At 43.3% G+C, this 15545-nt stretch overlaps 1 protein-coding gene across 4 annotated transcripts in view; it reads left to right on the forward strand.

The window, feature by feature from the left end:
- LOC134211481 (tyrosine-protein kinase Abl) overlaps positions 1 to 10938 on the forward strand; it is a 132454-nt gene extending 121516 nt beyond the window's left edge. For all 4 annotated transcript variants that reach the window (XM_062688370.1, XM_062688372.1, XM_062688371.1 and 1 more), the window contains exons 8-9: positions 906 to 3508; positions 10769 to 10938. In XM_062688370.1, coding sequence (XP_062544354.1) covers positions 906 to 957 — 52 coding nt within the window. In that variant the 3' untranslated portion in view covers positions 958 to 3508; positions 10769 to 10938. The remainder of the gene's footprint in view (positions 1 to 905; positions 3509 to 10768) is intronic.
- Positions 10939 to 15545: the final 4607 nt, after the last annotated feature.

A 15545-nucleotide genomic window follows, 5' to 3' on the forward strand; every position in this document is an offset into this window, starting at 1 on the left:
TTGTCATGAGTTTTACTCTAGCGAAGCGATTGAAGTAAGTTTTCGTCGTTAATGGGTCCATTACTAGCACTCAATCTATGCCGCGATCGGAATTTTCCATAATTTCCAAAGAATTCAAAAATCTTCTAAATCCGCGCTAAATCTAAGTTTTTGTAATTTTTAGTACAAATTGTTAGCTTTTGAAGAGCAATCAAGAAATATTACGAAAAAATCCAGAGATTTCCCAGGATGGACAACACTTTCTATCTAATACAGTGTTGACCCGATTTTGTCTACCCCCGATTTTATCACGTCACGTCCCAATTTTATCACGTTTTCGATCCGATTTTGTCACCCTAACAAATTTTTAACATTTTAGTCGTTCTTTTTATTTTCGTAAATAATACCGCAAACAACAATGATTTACTATGAATAACTTGTATGTACCTGTGAAGGATTCCGTAAGCATTTTCTATCCAAGGCATAAACTGATTCATATTGGTAAAATGGATTTAACAAAATTGAAAAACCGTTTCTGTAGCTGAACTCGATGTTGATACTTTATCTTTTACAGTAGACACTTATTATTTAGGGTTTCTAAGGGGCACTTTTTAATTCGGTCAAAACCTAAAATTTGCTAGTTGGGGTAAGGCTGAAGCCTAGAGGGGGATTTTCTTAGGGAGGGCTAAGCAATGCTTATTTCTATCGTTTTACGTCGTACTTTTAAATTCTCCAAAAAAAATCAGGTTCTGTAACTAACACTCATTTTGACAAAAAAAACTGCTGATTTACAATTTATTTAAAAAAAATCAAAACTTTCCGGAAACAATAAAAAAAAACTTGAAATTACCGCACAAATGTTAAAAAAAAACTATAATTTTATTTTCCTTCTGTTCTTTCGTTTTCAAATTTTTGTTCAACCACAGGGATACTAGAACAAGCAGCCATCATCAATTGCCAATTCTGACCATTAGCTAGAAGAGAAAGTGCAAATTGCGCACGCTTGGCAGTGATTGACCAATCAGAGAAACAGAGAGAGAGACGCAATCAGAATATTTGTGATTATAATCCACTACTATTATTGTCGAGAGCATTGTAACAGTGATACAGGTATATTAGTTGTCTTCGGCTATGTAGCTACGCAAAGCGATACTTTCCATTGCAAGTGCTTCACAATTTAGAACTCTGCCTACACAAAACTTATCATCCTCTATTTGCTATTGTATAAAAAAAATTCCTTATCCTATCTAAGCATGCTTACTTGTACGCGTTTTTTATGAAGGATCCTCTAAGAATGGAATAAAATACAGTGATGATGCGCCCTGATTTGAAATATAACTTCATATGAGGTGCCATGCTGTCTGATAACGAATCCTCGTAAAGGCCATTTAGAAAGATCAGACTAAAAGGTAAGTTTATAACAGATTCACAATTATTCACGGTAATTCAAGAAGGCAAAAAGTGAAACAGTTTTTAGATTTTGTATTCTAGCCATATAGCAACTTCAAAAGTAGTTTTGATGGGCGTATTTAGCAAGTTTTTGGCGTTCAATAATAACCAATTGTTTTAAACCATTCTTATTTTGAGATGAAGAAATGCATTCTCCAAAAGTTGTTTACCGAACCTAGCTAATCTGGTTTGTTGAATAGCTCTACTACACATGTTCAAATGTAGCAACAGCAACAATTTATCAATTTTGATTTTGCCCACAATCGATGTGCAGTAAACATGCTTGATTTCATGTTTTTATTAAAGAAGTTCTAAGTCTCCCAATTTTAGATCGTTCCGCTTTCTGGAAAATCCTAGTTACGTGAAATACCACGAACCTTACTTTGCATACACACGGTGACAAATATTTTCCTTTACTCCTAAGTATGGGAGTTAGTAGATGCCTTATGAACACTAACGAGGCGGCAGTATCCCAGTGGAGGATGCAGTGCCATAAAAAAAGAAAACTTTGATCGTTTGTTTGCCAAACCAACTTTGACAACTACAAAATAGCGCAAATTGCAGAAAAATAAGGATAGCAATGTTAATGTTTCGATTCGATAAAAAGGACTCCAATTTATTCGGATTGGTTTGACCAAATAATGATGTCCACATGTGTCGTTTCTATAGACACATGTCTATTGCAACGACGACATTCTTTCCGTTAGTTGATTATTTGAAATAGTTATGACTGGAATATGGAATTGGTTACTTTATGTTAATGCAGCTTCCACTTTTTGCCGATTTTGAATTTCTATTGCTACGAAATAAAAAACTTATTGAACCAGTGAGCTCAACGCATTTGGCGGATTCGAAAAAAGAGTGATACAAAGCCATGGGGAAAATGCCGTCGCTTCGATTATAAATGCGAAAAGTTATCTGCACTCGTGTATAAACCAGCAATTAACGCTCAATTATATTGCCAAATATGAAGTGAAATAATTTTAAATGATTTTAATCAATATGTCTGATAGTTTTAAACAATTGTGAATGAATTCAAAGTATTGAAGAAAAAAAAGGAAAGTAATCAGGACTGAAGTTTTTAAGAATGAATTTTTAAATACAATCTTATCAATTGTTTCAATTTTAAACATTCTCATGGTTTTGGATTGCATAACATTATCTGAAATCAAATCATTATTAAAAGCATGGAGACATCAGGTTGATTATGCTTTATTTTAAGCCAAAGAGCTTAAGACTTGTTTTTATTTTTTTAATTCGATCATTTTGTGAAACACCTTTATAATGAATTGAAATGGGTGTTTCAATGTACAGAGCATATTCACATTTTACGATTGAAAGGATGAAACATGTAAGGTATGTAGAAGCGTTGTTTCAATGCAAACCCCGAATTCGATCGTGTGTAATCTAAGTTATTTAAAAACAACTATCTCTAATGGTAACAGTAAAATGCTAGTCGTAATCAATTATACACATTATCAATAAACAGAGTTATCATGAACTATACACGAGAAACAGCAAAAAAAAAAAATCGTAGGCACGTGGTGATCAAACGCGATATAAATAACAGCGACTGATTGTAACTGTCGTTCAATAACAAAAGAAGACGTGCAAATCGAAATTTTTCCAACAAACAATCTAAATATGAACTAAACCAAACATCCATAAACAAACTATGAGTATTGGCGTCAACGTCTCTCTAGGAATTAAACGAAATAATCAAAGAATGGAGAAATCAAACGAAATTGAGGGGCGTAAAACGTTTACTAAATATATTTTTTGATAAACTGATATGATAAACAGCATTCATCGTAATCGTACATCTTCGTGACATTCATCGACACTCATACATACAGAAATCGAACGTAAAGATATTATTAAATTTAGAAAAGTGAATCAAAATAAATTAAAAAGAAAACGGAACATTGACCGAGCAGGTAATAATGCATGATAATAAGCCAATATTATTACTCAAATGAAAAAGTGAATATAAGTGTAGTAGTGACTTTATCAAAAGTATGAGAACATATTATCAAACTAGTAACGAAACGTAAAAACCCAAGTGAAAAAGCGTGATAAGGTATGTTGCTACGACTGCCATACCGGCAACCCGGCGCGCCACGCTTGCACCGAAGTATATTGATACTCGTTGATGCTGTGTTGATCAGTACTATAGTAGGTACAATACATGTACATGAACTCATATTATACAGGCTATAAATGAAATCGATTGTTGACATAAGGATAAACCACACTATATTTTGATTTCTATTAATTAGTTAGTTCATGCTTGAAATCGAATATTCAAAGTTTTCCGTTAAAACCTCAAAAGAGACCATAGCAGTGGGAAAACTATTCGCATTATCTGGTAGGATACAATTGATATTCCACAAAGTGCTAGAGCCTAATTATGTTTCCATAGCTATCTCAGCAACCGTAGAAATATCTTAAGCAGCATAAAAACTCAGTGTTTAATTGCTCAAACTAAGTTATGCACTGTTAAATGTAAGTAATACCATACAGAGTTGCCCTCCTCAAATACTTAAATGAATTAATTTGTATTTTAGCTTGAAGCTGTAATAAATTTGCTCTCAAGACAGTGCTCGGTTTTGTTTCTCACAACAAAACTTCAAGATTTAACATCATGTCCAATAAGAGTTCCAATGCCTCCTCGGCGGATCCTGTCTGAGATCTGCGTCGCTTGCGGCAATGTGAGATAGATGATCATCTGGTGGCTTGCGACAAATGTGACAATTGGTGGCATTTCACCTGTGCTTGCGTGAATGAGTCCATTTCGAGCCGGGATTGGATCTGCCCGAGGTGCCGCTCACCATCGATTTCAGCTTCAGTTAGGTCGACAACTTCCAGCCAACGAGCAGATTTGCAGCGCAAACGCTTAGCCGACCAGCAGGAGCTTGAAAAGAAGGAGTTGGAATTGGAAAAAGGCAGCTTGAGATGCAGAAGAAGTATTCGCAAGAAATGTACGAGTTGGAGGAGTTATTCGTAGGAGACGAAGGCGACAACCAGAGCGTGAGAAGCCGTGTGAACGAGATTGAGGGTCGTGGAAAACAGGTTGAGGCTTGGGTTGAAGAGCACGTCCCCACCGAGCTAGCTTTCCCTGTACAACCAATCGGATCTACACCTGCACCGCCAATTTCCTCACAGTAGCTGCATAGATATTCCGGGAATAAAGGAAGCTGATGTCCCTGATCCGTCACACCAGGCGCCCACCGTGACAGTAGGCGACGTCAACAAAAATCGTTCGCTGTCAATCCCATATTACAGTCTCTCCGATCCCAGCTAGCAACGCTAGAACAAAAGCCCATATCAGCAGAACAAATGATAAGCCTGGAGGCTCAGTTACGAAAGTGCAGGATACAGATGCTGCAAACAAGAAGAGGGGAGCGGTGGGGTGTCCCATTATTGAACACCGAGACCGTAACGAAACCAGTAAAGGCGCTATCCCGAAGACCAAAGCTAAAGCGAGTGACGTCATAGTAACCTAGAAATCTGACATCATTAGTAGCACGAAGTCAGGTGCAACTAGAAAGAAGAGCAACCACGGAACAGAGATATCGTAAAACAATAGTCGCTCAGGAAAATGTTTCTTCAGGTAACCTTGTACCAGGTCCACGAATTCGTTTCGCTTCTAAGCATATATCTCTGGAGCCGCCGTTGGTGGAATCAACGATAAACGAGCAGACGCGAATCAAGTACGCGCACTCGAAGCCCCCAGCACAACTAAATTTCCCGTTGGACAACTCTGCAACTCGTTCTACCGCAACACAACCGGTAAATCGTCGTTCGAGCACACACGCCAACCTAACAATTCCTGGAGCATCTGGAAACGTTAGTGGAGGATATTTTGGGCTCGGTGATAGATTTCTTGAAGGATCTGTAATGAATCCCAACCCACATTGACCTTCGCCGGAGCACGGTTGGCAGCTAGGCAGTAATGCCCCGGGATCTGCCGGAGTTTTCTGGCGATCCAGAGGATGGCCTATTTTTATAGCAGTTTCCACAATTCTACGGCGGCATGTGGGTTTAACCATATTGAAAACCTTGCATGGTTACAGCGGTGCTTGAAAGGCAACGCGCTGAAGTCGTTCGGTACTACCTGCTTTCGCCGGTCAGTACCAAACGTAATGGAGACTCTCCGTACCCTGTATGGTCGCCCGGAAATCATCATCAACAAGTTGATCCAAATGTACGTGAAACGCCGGCGCCTAAAACCAGAAAAGTTGGATTCGTTGATCGATTTTGGGATTTCGATTAGAAATCTGGCTCAACATCTCATCGTGGCTGGTCAATAAGCTCACCTGTCGAACCCGGCGCTTCTCCAAGAGGTGGTGGAAAAGCTACCAGCTAACGTCAAGCTGCAATGGGCACAACATTTGATGTCTCAGCCAGAAGTCAGTTTGCGTACCTTCAGCGATTTCATGGAAACGGTGGTAGAATCTGTTAGCAAGGTAGTGATATACACCCCTAGCCAGCACGCTAGAAACGATAAATCCCACAACAGAGATAAAAGCTTTGTACACACGCACTCCGAGAATAGAACGACGTACCCAGCAAAGGGGAGGTTTGAAGATGAGAAGCCATACCTGTTTTGTAGGAAAGTTGGCCACCGCTTGAAAAATTGTACGAAATTCCAGCAACTCTCGTTCGACGATCGTTGGAAAAACATACAAATGTTGAAAGTGTGCCGCAGCTGTCTCAACCCCCACGGTCACCGTACTTGCAAAGTCTCGAGCCGATGTGGAATCAACGGTTATCATCCATTACTCCATGGTAAGCCTGAAGTAGCGCTTAAACCGCTTATTTCGGCAACTGAAAATCACGTTTACCACCACTGCGGACAATCAATTCTATTCCGAATCGTCCCGGTAACACTGCACGGAAAGTCCAAGTCTGTTACCGTGTTCGCCTTCTTGGATGAAGGTTCTTCTTCGACATTGATCGAACGAAGTCTGGTTCAAGAACTGGAAGTTGAAGGACCGACAATCCCACTATGCCTGCGATGGACCGCTAATATGACGAGACAGAGGATGAGTCGCAGATCGTTTCAATGGAAGTGTCCGAAATGGGTCCGGAATAAACGGTTTCAGCTCAAGAACGTGCGCACTGTAGACTGCCTGGAATTTACCTTCCCAAACCTTGCGCTTTGCCGAACTGCAGAAGATCATCATCATGAAGGGGCCTGCCTGTTCGAAGTTACGAGGACCTCACACCAAAGCTGTTAGTTGGCCTACGAAATCTGCAACTAGCTGTTCCGCAGAAGATCAAAGAGTAAATAGGCGTTGTAGCTGGTGAAAACTCGCTTAGGATGGTGCGTTTACGGAAGCCTGGACAAATCAAGGGACGCAGATGAGTTCAGTTACCATATGTGCGAGTGCGAAGCCGATGAGAGGCTGGATTGTATGGTGAAAGATTTTTTTAACGCCGAAGTCTTTCCAGCTGTATTCCAGGAAATGTTAGAGTCTAGGGAATAAGCGAGGGCTAGACGGATAATTGAGGAAACAACGCATAGGATTGATAATCGCTTCGAGACTGGTCTGCTGTGAAGATCCGGCTTCGTAGAACCACCAGATAACCAAAGGTTATCCTATGGCTCTCCGACGGTTAGAGTGTCTTAAGAGGCGAATGGCACGAGACCCGCTCCTCAAAGAAAATATCCAACGTAAAATTAGGGAATACCAGAAGGAAGGGTATGTTCATCGAGCGACTAAAATCGAGCTGTCGAAGCTGATTCTAGACGGATATGGTAGTTGCCATTAGGTGCTGTTTGTAAGCCAAAAAAAGCCGGCAAAAATTCGTTTGATATGGGACGCAGCAGCAAACGTCGATGGGGTATGTTTGAACTCCGCTCTTTTACCTGGGCCCGACCCTACTTGTTCCACTTCCTTCCGTGCAGTTTCGCTTCCGATAGTATCCGGTGGCGGTGAGCGGTGACATCAGAGATGTTTCACCAAGCGGAGAGTTATAGAAACGAGATCGTCCGGCACAGAGTTTTCTTTCCGTGATAATCCTAAAGATGAGCCCACCGTTTTCATTATGGACGTCCTCACCTTTGGAGCCACAAGTTCCCCGTCATCCGCTCAATTTGTAAAACTGCAATGTGGATGAATTTGCCGATCGGTATCCACGAGCATCAGAGGCGATTCGTAAGTGCCACTATGTTGACGATTACCTGGATAGCTTTGAGTCGATCGACGAGGCGAAAGCGTAGCAGGCGAAGTTAGGTGGATCCACTCAAAGGGCGGATTTGAATTGAGAAATTGGGCGTCGAACCAACAAGGCGTCCTGGAGTATCTGGGAGAAACACCAAAGCAAGACGTCAAGGACCTCGCCTTGAAAACTGATACTGAACGCGTTTTGGGAATGCTATGGCATACGGAAGAAGATGTTTTGAAATTTTCTATGACGTTCCGAGAGGAAATCGCAACACTTATCAACACCGGTGCAAGGCCAACGAAGCGTCAAGTATTAAAGTGCATAATGAGCCTCTTCGACCCTTTAGGCCTGCTGGCTGGTGTACTCGTTCATGGGAAGATAATGATGCAGGACATCTGGAGGAGTGCGATTAAGTGGGATGAATGCATTGATGACCAAATCTACGAGAAATGGGCGAAGTGGGTTGAGTTGCTGGTACTAGTTAACGAAGTCCGAGTTCCACGGTGCTACTTCGATAAAGCGAGCGCCGATATCTACGATACTTTGGATGCCCACGTTTTCGTGGATGCAAGCGAAGCAGCATATTCCGCCTTGATATACTTTCGTGTTATTGGATCAGAAGGGGTAGCTGAATGCGCTTTGGTATCGGCCAAAGCAAAAGTTGCTCCGTTGAAATACGCATCGATCCCTCAATTGGAGTTGATGGCTGCAGTTCTAGGAGTTCGACGTCTTGAATTCGTGCGTGAAAATCACACCGTCAAGATCAATCGTTGCATCTAGTGGTCAGACTCTGAAGTAACGTTGGCGTGGATTCGGTCAGAACATCGGAAATACCGTCCATTTTTAGCATGCCGCGTGGGAGAGATCTTATCAGCGACCAGCTTCAAAGAATGGAGATACGTCCCGAGCAAACTCAACGTCGCCGACGATGCTACGAAGTGGAGTGTTGAATCATGCCCCAAACTATCGGGCCGCTGGTTTAATGGACCACCGTTTTTACGACAGTCCGAGATAATGTGGCCTAAACAGAAAAACATCGATACTACGAATGAGGAGCTTCGAGCGTGTTTCCTGCACCAAGATGTATCAACACTGCGCAGTCCTATAAAGTTTGAACGGTTTTCCAAATGGGGTCGACTCTTGCGAACAACTGCCTACGTTATACGATTCATCTCAAAATTAAGACGCAAAGAAATAGCCGAAACTGCTCTAATTCGAACCTGAAGACTGAAGAACTACAAGCAGCAGAGGTGATGATCTGGAAGCTGGTTTAAGCGGGAGTCCTATGGTGACGAAGTGATAGTCCTTTCCAAGAATAAGAAGCTCCCGAGAGATAAACAACTGGGACTTGAGAAACAAGCCAACTATGGAATCTAACGCCAATAATGGATGACAAAGGCGTACTAAGAGTGGACGGGCGCATTGCCGCGGCAAGAGTATTGGCTGTCGACGTTAAGTTTCTATAATACTACCGAGGAAGCATCACGTTTCCTTCTGCTTCTCGACGATTACACATAGGAGATTGCTACATGGAAATTATGAAACTGTAGTCAACGAAGTGCGCCAACGTTTTCACATTCCCCAGACTACGAACAACGGCGCGAAGTGTGGCAGGTCGCTGTCAGTGGTGCAAAGTGCAAAGCTCGTCCGGTGGTCCCAATGATGGGTCCACTTCCAGCCGCTCGTCTGTCACCAGGTGTGCGCCCGTTTAGCTATGTTGGCATCGACTATTTCGGGCCAATCTTAGTGAAAGTTGGTCGTGCCGCAGTAAAAGATGGATTGTTTGATAACGTGTTTAACAATACGTACTACACGTTGAAGTAGCATTCGACCTTTCGACCAAATCTTGCATCGTATGTATCCGCCGTTTTGTTTGCCGACGAGGAGCGCCAGTTGAAATATATTCCGACAATGGTCGGAACTTTACCGGAGCGGATCGCGTGTTACGGGACCAAATCGAGAACATCGAGCTAAATGCAGCGACGACCTTCACGAATACGACGACGAAGTGGTTCATACTGCCATCTGCTCCCCATATGGGAGGATGTGGGAACGCATGGTGCGCTCCATCAAGAATGCTATGACTACCATGCCTCAGAACGAAAAGCTAGACGATGAAGGATTACAGACCCTTATAGTGGAGGCAGAAGCGGTTGTTAACTCTCGTCCACTGACTTACTTACCGCTGGATTCAGCAGAACAAGAGGCGCTAACGCCCAACCACTTCATCCCAGGCAGTTCAACTGGGTGACACAACCTACAGCGAAGTTGGAAGATGGCGTAAACTGGCTCGAAGATCCTGGAGTTTGATTCAACTCCGCATTGACCACTTTTGGAGGCGTTGGGTACTGGAGTATTTGCCGACACTTACAAGGCGTGTGAAGTGGATGCAAGAAACGAAGCCGGTACAGCCTGGAGATCTGGTGATCGTAATCGATGAGTCAAAAAGAAATGGCTGGGTACGTGGACGTATCCTGGATGTAATCGCAGGCAGGGACGGACGGATTCGGCAGGTATCAGTACAAACCTCTTCGGGACTATTCAGGAGGCCGGTGTCCAAAGTAGCAGTACTCGATGTAGCTGACCTTGCAGTGGAGGATCTACCGGTCCTCACGGGGAGGGGATGTTACTACGACTGCCATACCAGCAACCCGGCGCGCCACGCTTGCACCGGAAGTATATTGATACTCGTTGATGCTGTGTTGATCAGTACTATAGTACAATACATGTACATGAACTCATATTATACAGGCTATAAATGAAATCGATTGTTGACATAAGGATAAACCACACTATATTTTGATTTCTATTAATTAGTTAGTTCATGCTTGAAATCGAATATTCAAAGTTTTCCGTTAAAACCTCAAAAGAGACCATAGCAGTGGGAAAACTATTCGCATTATCTGGTAGGATACAATTGATATTCCACAAAGTGCTAGAGCCTAATTATGTTTCCATAGCTATCTCAGCGGCCGTAGAAATATATTAAGCGGCATAAAAAACTTGCAGTGTTTAATTGCTCAAACTAAGTTATGCACTGTTAAATGTAAGTAATACCATACAGAGTTGCCCTCCTCAAATACTTAAATGAATTAATTTGTATTTTAGCTTGAAGCTGTAATAAATTTGCTCTCAAGACAGTGCTCGGTTTTGTTTCTCACAACAGGTAACAAGAAATATATACACCCCTCTCTCTTACAAGACGAAAGAGAAACAAAAAACATCCACATACACCACTAAATACGGATACATGTTGGAGAACGAAAGAAAATTCGATAACTTGCAGTATAAAAACAATAAAAATACCGCTGTAAGGCAATAATAATAACAACTAAACATGTTTGGCAATGTTTGATCCGAAAATTCCTCGTGATATTTCGTTTAGATCAGTGGTTACCAACCTTTTCAGTGTCGCGACCCCCTTGACGATCAGCCTAGTGGCCCACGGTCTCCTTAATATGTTATGCTGAAATTAAGAACAATCTGTTTCTCCCTTTGGTGCTTATCCGGGGATGTGTTTAAAATTCATTCTCGCCTGGGTGTGTAGAAGCAAACGGTACGATTCGTATATGGCACACCAATACTGGGGTGGCGTTCGTGACTGCTAGAGCCACTCTGAAGACTGAGATTAGATCAAGCAAAAAAGCCTGCTTCGAGGGCCTGTGTCAAAGTGCCAACTCGAATCCATGGGGTGACGCCTATAGGGTCGTAATGGCCAAGACACGTGGGGCGATGGCCCCTACAGAGCGGTCTCCAGAGATGCTGGAGAGGATCATCGCGGGGCTCTTCCCACGTCACGACCCAAGTCCCTGGCCTCCCTTTGTGGAGCTGCCACGGGCCAGGGTGGCCGACGAGGGAAGAGTAACGGTGGCGGAACTTGCGGGGATTGCACAGTCCCTTAGTGTAGGTAAGGCGCCAGGACCGGATGGTATTCCGAACCTGGCCATCAAAGATGTTCAGATCTGTTATGCAGAGATGCCTGGACGAGGGAGTCTTCCCTGAAGCATGGAAAAGGCAGAGGTTGGTCCTATTGCCAAAAGCGGGAAAACCACCGGGGGATCCGTCGGCATATAGACCAATATGCCTGCTTGATACGGCGGGGAAGGTGCTCGAGAAGATCATCCTCAACAGGTTGTTGATACGCACGGAGGGTGCGGATGGTCTATCGAGTAACCAGTTTGGCTTCCGAAAGGGTAAGTCGACCGTAGACGCTATCTTGTCGGTTACCAAATCCGCGGAGATAGCTATCCAGCGTAAGAGGAGGGGAGTTCGCTATTGTGCAGTAGTGACTCTCGACGTGAGGAATGCTGGTTGAAGTTGAAGGTTGAAGTTCTCGGTCGGTGGGCGTGGCAATCGTCGGCTTCGCTGACGATATTACGCTGGAGGTCTACGGCGAATCGATCGAAGAGGTGGAATTGACTGCAGCCCACTCGATCGCAATTGTGGAGGAGTGGATGAGTTTCAGGAAGTTAGAACTGGCTCACCACAAGACTGAGGTGGTTGTTGTTAACAACCGAAAGTCGGAGCAACAAGCGGTGATAAGGGCAGGCAACTGCACGGTCACCTCTGAACGCTCCATCAAACTCTTGGGGGTAATGATCGACGATAAGCTCACCTTTGGTAGCCACGTCAATTACCCCTGCAAGCGTGCCTCCACAGCTATAGCGGCATTGTCCCGGATGATGTCCAATAGCTCTGCGGTTTATGCCAGCAAGCGCAAGCTTCTGGCTAGCGTTGCTCTGTCCATACTGAGGTATGGGGGGCCAGCTTGGGGCACGGCCCTGCGTATTAACTGCTACAGAACGAAGTTAGAAAGTACGTATAGGCTCATGCCCGATCAGGAATACATAACAAAATTATAACTCAATTCTATCAATGGTTGTTATTTAAAACAACGTGTGTTATAATTAGATAATTCGATAAAAATGTGTCTTCGGCCAGTTTTATTTCATATCAAAATTATAACAACATTAGTTATGTTTATTTACACAAAATAATTGCCTACATTTTTTTAAATTGGAAAAAAGCGGAGGTAATCACCTCCAGTATAACTTGAATCAATGTTCGATGTTAATAGCTAGTACAAAGTTAATTGCCTACATTATGGATGGAAATCCGGCGTTGTAGCGTACCACATTTTTATGCGTGATGTAGGCAATTACCATGAAAGTAGATTTTTGTACCTCATAATCATATCAACGGTTGTTATAATGTTGAAATGAAGGTAACAACCTCTGATATAATTATGTTACGGCTAGAGGGAATTTTGATATAATTTTTGTTATTTTAACAACTAACCAGCCAATTTTATAACACATTTTGTTACATTATTTTTCTGAAATAAATAACTCTCTTTGTTATAATTTTGTTATGCATTCTTGATCGGGTGTGCCTAAGAGTTGCGAGCGCGTACCGTACCGTGTCGCACGATGCACTTTGCGTCATCACCGGTATGATGCCTATTGACATCGTTATCGGTGAAGACATAGAGTGCTTCGAAATGCGCGGCACGAGAGGCATCCGTAGGACTGTCAGGTTGGCCTCAATGGTCAAATGGCAGCGTGCGTGGGACAGTTCCACTAAGGGTAGATGGACACATAGGTTGATACCGGAGATAGGTACGTGGGTCAAGAGGCGCCATGGGGAAATCACTTTCCACCAGACCCAGGTCCTTACAGGCCATGGTTGCTTCAGACAGTACCTACACCGGTTCGGACACTCGGCCTCGCCCGAGTGTCCGGTGTGCGTAGGTTTAGAGGAAACGGCGGAACACGTGTTGTTCGTGTGCCCGCGTTTTCGCACAATGCGTGACCACATGCTTGCCACATGTGGTCTGGACACTAGTCCGGAGGATGTGTAAAGATGAAGTTGGCTGGAACGCCGTTTTATCGGCTATCGTCCAAATCGTCTCGGAGCTACACAGAAGGTGGCGCGTGGACTCGAGGAATGGCTAGTTCAGGCGCAAAAAAGAGGTGGTCCAAGGGTTCGGAGTCGGCTTTATGGGTCATACCGGTGCCCTGTGGTCGAACTCGATCCTTTTATCGAACAAGTGGCCGCGTGAAGAACAACATGGTTTCGTCGCTTTCGCGGCGTCGGTCAACCGGGCGGGTTCCGAGCCCGAGGACGGAAAGGGGTCCTCGTCAAGGCTGGGGCAGGCGTAGGCACCGCGTCGGCAAGTCCCTCTGTGTGCTGGCGAATAGGCCCTATCGCAGAAAGGTCAATTTGGGGTGCACGCGGCATCATCATTCTTGATACCAGTCGTGCAGAGGGAAGCAGGCGCGAAGTCGACCCTGCTCACCTTTCGAGGACATAGGGCGTGGTAAGGCCACCTGGAAAGCCGGCAATGCGCTGGCACGATACCATGGTGTTCTTCTAAAAAAGCGAGTCGCGATGTTCGATGCTGCAAGGACACGCAGCTAACCTCGAGGGTGCGTTATGCACTGGCCCCCCTTTGAAGCATTACTTTCTGGTTGTACCGAAGGGACGATGGGCTTGGCGGCAATGGAAACGGTTTAGCTGGTCGGGGATGCAGTCCTGCCTCCCTCATTGGAGGTGGCCCCTAACCCCGCACTTCCTGGTCAACCCAGGATGTCTGTTGAGCAGATTCCCCCTCCATTGTTTAGGAAGAAAAAAAAAACACCAATACTGGCTCAATTTTTTTTCACCGAATTAGATGATGAACCATTCAGCATGTCCGAATTTGTGTTGAACTTAATGTAAAATTAAAAAAACACACAAATAAAGCTTTAAAAAAAGCATGTCCGAATATTGATTCAAAATTTCATCGGGAAGGCTAACCACGTCAATGTAAACGAAAATAAATTCCGAGCTAATGAATCATCTTCTTGAGCCAGCTCAAGAAAATAACAAGTGAGTCAAGTTTCATTTTCATTTTCATTTTCATGATGTACAAACAAGTGAGTCAAGTTGAACCAAAATTACCAATTTGAGATCTTCGTGAGTGCTTGCAAATTGTCTCTGAACTGAATCGGATTGGTTTTCCTGTCCTGTAGCTACAAAGGCAATGATCAAAAATATCTGATCTTGGTAAGCTAGAGTTTTCTACCATCTCCATTACATTGAGATTAGCAAGCAAATAATGTTTACTCTGACTTCTTAGGAAAATTTTATAATCATCCCTATGTTCAAAACATTACATTTTCTTACAGACGAGGGCATAACGGTAAATCGTGCAATGAACATCCTTGGCATTTACTCTTCTTCACCATTCACCATCAGTACAAGCTCCACAAACTATTTTCAACTGCAAGCCACCAGATTCATAAAGCTTTTTATTGTAGTCATGATGTTGTCGCTTTTGGTTGTATTGTATCCAAATCATTACAGAATAGAAACATTTCTTTCAAACCACAAAAAGGAGTAATGCTTTGAAAAGGTCTTACGGCCCCCAGGTATGGCCACACCCATCTTCACTGTAACTAGGGAGAGGAAGTGTTGATGTGGTACTCTTAACAAGAGGCCACCGACTTAGCGACACTTTCATAAGTACCACGGATTTGGATAATGAGGAAGGTATTCGTTGGGTTAGGATTTGCCTGTAGCTGACAGTGTAGTCGTGGTAGATCTTACCTCATATACACCAGTAAAGGTGTCTACTCAGAAATTTTAAGCATACCAAATAGAAAACCTCATAATAACGATCCTGGAATAGTACACTAAAATAAATTAAAAATGCTATTTTAAACCTATGTCCGGTAGACAAAACGGTCATAAAAGCGTTTAATTTTTTTTTCTTAGCGTAGGTACCATGCTGAGGGTGGCTGGGTTCGATTCCTGGTGCCGGTCTAGGCAATTTTCGGGTTGGACTTCCCTAGGCATAAAGAAGATAGCATCGTGTTAGCCTTATGATATGCGGATGCAAAAATGATAACTTGGCTTAGAAACCTCGCGGTTAATTACTGTGGAAGTTCTGAATGAACACT

Source organism: Armigeres subalbatus, chromosome 2 (genome assembly GCF_024139115.2).
Source record: "Armigeres subalbatus isolate Guangzhou_Male chromosome 2, GZ_Asu_2, whole genome shotgun sequence".
Taxonomy (NCBI): domain Eukaryota; kingdom Metazoa; phylum Arthropoda; class Insecta; order Diptera; family Culicidae; genus Armigeres; species Armigeres subalbatus.